This window comes from Nansenia antarctica (assembly GCF_963989245.1).
Source record: "Nansenia antarctica genome assembly, chromosome: 13".
NCBI lineage: Eukaryota > Metazoa > Chordata > Actinopteri > Argentiniformes > Microstomatidae > Nansenia > Nansenia antarctica.
The window spans coordinates 8,545,918-8,553,417 of NC_137683.1; the positions used below are offsets into that span (position 1 = coordinate 8,545,918).

Below are 7,500 nucleotides of genomic sequence, written 5' to 3' on the forward strand. Positions count from 1 at the left end.
CACTAGACCACCCAGGCCACAACACTTAATACTTTTAAGTGTGATATACCAGGTTAAGCAGGTTTAAAAGGTTAAGCAGATCATGTTGCATGGAATATCAGGCGATTTCATCTGGGTAAAACGAAACAATCTTGATTATGTTAGGTGTAATAATGCATTTAGCTTTGTTGCTGTTATTCAATTCAATTCAACAGTTATATTAGGAGTAGGAATTGACAGCAACTTAGATAGAGTCTAACCGGATGATGTCCCAACATGAAGGAATTACCAGAAACACTCCATATACAATACTGTACATTCTGCAATGAACAAGTGTAGGATCAACCGTGGCCCCTTCACTGTAACTGAATTTTCTGTTCTTTAACAAACTGCATTGCTGTAAATTCTCATTGTGTCAGACAATATGGCATTCACATGCTACCCAGGTGCATACAGTATAATAACTGTTCCAATAAAGTAGATGATCAACCGTTATCGACGTGCTTACATGGCCATAAAGATAAGAAGTCCATTATCCTGCTTTATTAGGGTCATAAGAGAACCGCTTGTTCGTTGCAGAACCCAAACAACAGTCCAGGGAGAGAGATTAGTGTGAAAAAAGAGAGAGGGATATTAAAAACAAGTTTGCCGTACAGTAGGGAAAGTGGATGTGTTACTGACTGATGGGCTGATGGGGGAAAAAGGGTGTTGTGGGATATAATTGATTCTTAATAGATTTAGTAGAACTTACAAAGCACAAAGAGCTCAGATCAATTGTCTCCAAAGAGGCCGTTTATTAAGCCAAGTTACATGAGCGCAGAGAGAAATGAGCAGACCAATAAGCAAGAAGCAATAGCCCAAAGCAAGAAGCAGCCCCCAATGATAGGTGAGACTCATATTTATAGAACTGTCCTTAGGTCATGAGGTCACAATTCTTGGGAACCAATCATATTATACAAATCTGTGATTACACAAGTTATGGGCCCTGTCCATAGTCAGAATTATTCACTGCGCCACAGATCTTGGCCCATCCCTGGCTTACAGGAAGGAAATGGGCCTTCCTTGAGTGCTAGCTTCGCCACTACTGTAGAGACTTACATTTCTTAGTATAACATGATATAAAACCACTACAGGGGACATTCAGCTTAGGTGGGGAGCTGAGGTGGAGAACAATGCTGATGTGTTCTCTCTTTCTTTCCCCTCTTCTCCAGGTCCCCAAACCTGTCGACTACTCCTCACAACCCTGGTACGTACGTTAACTGACCTTTCAACTACCGTTTACTGGAATACACATTTGCAACATTGAGAAAAAAACGATGTTTGTTACTTGTCATCATTACGATAGAAAGTAACACTCATATTGAGCACAACACAGTGTTCATTCCATTTCACACTTAATCAGCCATGAGGATTTTTTTTATTTTTATATCTTTGCTCTCAAATTTCAGGACCCTCCTTTCATGACTTTTCCTAGATATGTGCGTTCTACCACCCAGTATCCTTACATTTTCAAAATCACATCAGGATAAGCCAGTATAAAGCTATTTTGCAGTTTTTCTGTGTAGGAAGCGGGCTAATTTACAAGCGGCCAACTAGTGGTCGTTGTGTGTAAATAGCAGCTTAGCATTGTAAAGACCCACGAGGCGGCTCTTATAGTGGGTCAAAAAGGCACGGCTGTTCTAGTGTTAAGTTACCCGGTAAAGTGTCTGTCATAATGTTTAGAGTATAGGAGTATAGGTATAGAGAATCTCGCAAGGTTGGCTGAATGGAGGCCGTGACCCTTGGCCAATGCTCTTGAGTTATTCTTGAGTTATTTGTGGTCGATGTTATTGTATGTGTTGACCTCTGACCTCTCTCCCCCCTGTATGGTGTCTGGCAGGTTCGCTGGGCCCATGGAGAGACTGAAGGCTGAGGCGGAGCTCATCAACCGAGGCAACAGCACCTACCTGGTCCGCCACCGCAGCCGAGAGTACACAGAGTACGCCATCAGCATCAAGTAAGTCAGCGCAGCAGACCTCCACTACAATGTACTATACCATACTCTACTATACTATGTACATGTACTATACCATCACTAGAACTCATTGAAAAGAATTAAGCAATATCACACGAGAGGGAGTGCTGTTATACTGAATATCAGCACGGCTGTGATTCGGTCGTAGGTACGAGGTACTTAGTTAACAGTAATAAGTGACAACAGATTATGATTTTGTTTGTTTATTTAATCATTTATTTTGGCTCCGTCAACAAAAAATTGTTCCGCAACTGGACTGTTGCCTAGTAACCTGAACACAAACATCTGCAGGCTAGCTACTTTGTATTAACGGTAATTTCGGAGTGATACATAATAGTTAAAAGTCCCAGTGCTGTTATACTGTATATCGTAACTCATGGAATGCCTCTTGTCCAATCAAATTACTTGGTCAGAACTAACTGTTGTATAATAGAGAATAGTTCTGTCCAGTGCAAAAGATAAATAAAAGATTATGTCATTATTTAAATTCCATTTCTCTCATTAGTCTTTTCTTACTGACCCTGCACTCGCTGAATGTTGCTCTGGATAAGAGCAGTGGCTCTGATGAAATGGTACATCTGTACTGTATGTTTGGCTTGCGGCTGATAGGATACTGAGGAGTGATTGTTAGCACAATTGGCAGCTCTGTCTCTTCGGTGTATAAAAACAGTTGTGTTCTCGTTGTCGTCGAAGTATTTCGACAGTACAAACACACCGAATTCCACCGTGAAGTGCACTTTCAACAACTCCTACCTTCTGTTATCATTTCAGTTCCCTGCACTGAGTGTGTGCTGTAGATAGATGAGGGTACTGTATGTACAGACAGGTTTGAACAATCCAATGATATGCAGCGTTTCTGTGCCAAGTTCGGTTGCGACACTTTTCTTCCCTGTGGGGAAGCCAGCGAAGGTGCTCTGTGAGGGAAGGAAACGTTTCTTTAAAGTTCCTTGAACTCCGCTTAATTCATCTCCTTTTCTCTTTTGTTGAGCAGCAGGGTTTTCAATGCCTTGCAAGTTCCACCGGAACTCAAGTTTTTAATTGCCTGTGTGTATATCGCAATGGCGCTTTTTGAATAGACCGGCAACTGCTGTATGGCCTGTTCAAGGTTATTAAAAAAACCTCACAAAGAAAAGAGAAAAAGAGAAAATAAATCTTCACATATTTGTGGAAACTACATTAAAACAGGGTTTGAAACGGACAGTCACGTATCGGCCTATCCTCTCTTCACCCCAACGCCCAGAACGCCCCAGTCGATCTAAATCAATCTATGGCATTTCAATTTACAATAGGACCTGCCCCCTGGGCTTGTTTTCATCTGCAGAAAATGGATTATGAGGGCATACAGTGTTATTAGTGGACTTAGAGAGCAGAGTGGCTGATAAGAGGCTAGTGGTGGAGACTAGTAGAGATCAAGAGAGGATAAGTCACACACAAAAGAGGCTGACACTGCTGTCTCTCTGTCTGGACAACCAGTCAACCAGGACCCGGCCTCGACAACCCCCCCCGCTCTGAACCTCTGATCCTCCGCAACCGCAACAGCCCCCAGACCAGCCCTCCTGGCCCCCGTCAACACGAAAGGCTAATGAGGAATTAGCCCTCTCCTGGCCCCCTCCCTCCCCCCCCGCACACACACACCCCGCCCCACTCCCCCACACTCATTGGGGTGTCAGAAACCTTTCGGTGCCATGCGTTACCGTGGCAGCAGGCCCCGGGGGGGGGGGGGGGGGGGGGCGGGGGCGATCGATTGCAATGATCACCAGAAAATTACACTCATAACTTATTCATCACCCGCAGGTACAACAACGACGTGAAGCACATCAAGATCCTGACCCAGGACGGCTGCTTCTACATCGCAGAGAATAAGAAGTTCAGGAGTATATTAGTGAGTCCTTCTCTATTTCTTTTTTTATTAACCACTGCATTTCATGAATAAATCACATTCATTTAATGAATTAAGTGTCAAAACATGAATCTGACGGGACCCTGTGAAAACAGCTCTGATTAGGGATGGGAGACCCTCAGGCTTACATAATTATAGACAAGGATCGGCATTCAGAAGGAGCTGGATTGGTTCTATTCAGCCCAGATTGTTTTTCCTAATAGTGCTGATTTACAATTGAGATATTTACAGTATTTACTGTCTGATAATGTGATTTAATTGACTGTAACTCAGCTCTCTTTTAAATGATAATATCATATATAATCGTTTAATATAATATAATCCGTAATAACATAACTCAAAGTGTGAAATGAGGGAATGTTCCTTATGGGATAATGTTATGTGTGACATAATGTGTGTGTGTGTGTGTGTGTGTGTGTGTGTGTGTGTGTGTGTGTGTGTGTGTGTGTGTGTGTGTGTGTGTGTGTGTGGTTGTGTGTGTGTGTGTGTGTGTGTGTGGTTGTGTGTGTGTGTGTGGTTGTGTGTGTGTTTGTGTGTGTGTGTGTGTGTGTGTGTGTGTGTGGTTGTGTGGTTGTGTGTGGTTGTGTGTGGTTGTGTGTGTGTGTGTGTGTGTGTGTGTGTGGTTGTGTGGTTGTGTGTGGTTGTGTGTGTGTGTGTGTGTGTGTGTGTGTGTGTGCAGGAGCTGATAGAGTACTACAAACACCATTCCCTGAGGGAAGGCTTCAAAAGTCTGGACACCACACTGCAGTTCCCCTACAGAGAGCCGGAAAATGCTGCCATGCTCCGTACCAACAGGCCTGGAGGAAACAGTGAGTACACCACCACTCCTCTCCTCTCCTCTCCTCTCTCTCCTCTCCTCTCCTCTCCTCTCCTCTCCTCTCCTCTCCTCTCCTCTCCTCTCCTCTGCTCTCCTCTCCTCTGCTCTCCTCTCCTCTCCTCTCCTCTCCTCTCCTCTCCTCTCCTCTCCTCTGCTCTCCTCTGCTCTCCTCTCCTCTCCTCTCCTCTCCTCTCCTCTCCTCTCCTCTCCTCTCCTCTCCTCTCCTCTCTTTCCCTCTGCTTGCTAACCAGGACCAGGAAATAACAACATACTCGTAAAAAAAACAGTCTCAGCAATGTTTGGGGGATGTTGCTAAAATATTCATGCTATTAGGCCAGAATTCATTGCTAGTGATGGCACCTGACCTGCTCATTTACCACCACTCCACCCTCCTGAGTGCAGGCAAGACAGCGCTCTAGCACTGTGGTCATTTGACCTTTTCCCGGCAACACAAATTGCCTATCGTTTCAAACAGGTTTCAACTCGAATCCGTTTTGCACCAGATGAAAATAGAGCCCTCATACTTTTTTGTATACAGGCGTAGTGGCACAAAAAAAACAAAAAACAAAACACATTTTAACAGGATTATAGAAATGGATGGTTTTGCTTGGGCTCAGGATGTTGTTGCTATGGAGGCTGACAGGTCTTTGGTTAAGCTGTGTGACATTTTACTTTGAATACAGACAGGGGATCCTCATGTGAGCAAACCTGGAGGTAGAACAAGTATTGTCACCCATACTAACACAAAATCACATACAAGTTGGTACAATGACTCCATCTTTGATTGCAATTTCTAGCAAGTTAGAATTGTCATTGCTCAGTGCATGCAGAATGAGAATGATATTTCCCCCACGTTATGCCAGATGCCAATTTGTAAGTTGTTGATATATTTGCAAGATTATATTTATTGTAACAATTTATATCAAACAGAATGTTATGTTGCTGGAATACTCCCTTTCCTGCGGACTGAATAGATGAATAACGTGCAGTTGCATTTCCTAGTTATGCTCCATACGCAGCTATGTGAATCCCAACAGAGGAAAAGCTTGGTATACCAGCGGGTACAGTACAGGGTGGGTTTAGGAGCTGGGATAATGTGAGGTCCTGTGCTGCTGTGCCAGCTCTGTAGATAAGCGCCATGTGGGATCCCGGTGGAGAGGAGAGGGTTAAACACAGCCACTGTGCCTCTGGCGCTCCCACGGTAACGCTGCCTCTCTCTGGGTATGACGGAGAGTTTATGACGCATCGCAATCAGTGCTGAGATGAGATTTCATTGTAGCACCATATGTCACTGTGTGAAAAGCGCGAGGAAAAACTCCCCTGGATTGCTGAAGGTCGTGTTGCAAGTGTGAAATGCAGGCGTATCGCAAAAGGGCCGCAGTCTTTATTCAGAAGAGCTTGTGACTCACTTCTCCCCCCTTTTTAAACAAACAAACTCAAACCGAATGAGGGAAGGAGGAAAAACAACGACTGAAGAATGAAATTCAGACTAGTTGGCGTCCTTGTTTTTGTTGTCGCTCTCTGCGGTCTCGGCGCATAGAAATGCTTCTCCCTTTTGTTTCACTTTTCTTTGTTGTTCATTTCGCAAAAAAAAAAGGCTAAAATGCTAATGAGTGTTTCTGTTTTGTTTTGAACATGACTGTCCTGTATGCATGCATATCTACAGAACCGTCTTGGTTCCTGTTGATTTACTCATAATCATCCCCACTTTAGCCCCATACTGTGCGTCACTGTGAATCCATTACACACGAGTAGGCTAACATCCATGTTATTAACAACACACACTGCAATCTTTGTCAAGTGGAAGTGTACTCCTTATAAGAAACAATCATATTGTGGGGTCGTATGGAGGTATGGTGTTTGTGTGAATCCAGCTCTGCATTAAGTCTATACATTAGATTTCTCTAATATTTTGTATATACAATGCATAGGCTGACAGGGTTTCAAACGGGCACAAGCAGAGACACAAGCGTAATCGGAGGTTTGAGCCTGCCTTGTGCTCTTGGCCAGTTTTCAAAAGTGACGATATGATGCGCAAACACTTCTGCTGTCCACCTGTGCCTGGCTTGCAGGGAAGGGTGTCTTCACAACATATGCTAGTACAATATTCGCACCTTTTCTGAAGGACATGAACAGTTGTACCAGGGTAGGATGTTCCCACCCTACTTGGAGGGAAAATGCCATTTCAATTGTTTTATCATCAGACAATGACGTTAGTTACCCACAAAATAGAAGATAGAGAACTCGTTACAGTTTTGAAGATGCTTTCGATGCTACTGATTTTCAATAGGCTAATCAGATACATTTGGCAATCACTCCATTCTGGATTTAGCATTGGGGATCAGGACCAGACTCGACCATCTCAATCAACTGCTTGATTAAGATTTTGTCATGTACAGCGTTATGTTTTATAGCAATCTTTAATGCACTCAAACTTGCTTTGGATTTTGAGACTGTCAACAATAGGAGGGATGGTTCGGACTCATACTCAGTAAATGGCAATGGTCCATCATAAAAACAAAACAACTTATGAAGCATATACTCCAAATATATTTGATAGTAGGACAAGCTATATGTTTGCGCACATGGAAGTAAGTGATTTCGGTTTACTATGGGTTAATGAGCCAACTCATGTGATGTGACTAAAATGTGACTAAACTGAAATCACATTAAGTAGACTAAAACGGGCCAGAGTTTTTGTCATTTTAACAATTACTAGACTAGACTAAACCTAAAAAAGGGTGCCAAAATGAACATTGGTGTGTGTGTGTGTGTGTGTGTGTGTGTGTA

General features: G+C 43.3%; 1 protein-coding gene across 1 annotated transcript in view; it reads left to right on the plus strand.

Moving 5' to 3' along the window:
- The window catches only part of vav3 (vav guanine nucleotide exchange factor 3), a gene marked incomplete at both ends in the record, with an annotated part of 77,023 nt that overhangs the window by 64,418 nt on the left and 5,105 nt on the right, over positions 1-7,500 (plus strand). The window contains 4 exons of the mRNA XM_080544349.1: positions 1,191-1,225; positions 1,859-1,975; positions 3,788-3,875; positions 4,573-4,702. Coding sequence (XP_080400475.1) covers positions 1,191-1,225; positions 1,859-1,975; positions 3,788-3,875; positions 4,573-4,702 — 370 coding nt within the window. The remainder of the gene's footprint in view (positions 1-1,190; positions 1,226-1,858; positions 1,976-3,787; positions 3,876-4,572; positions 4,703-7,500) is intronic.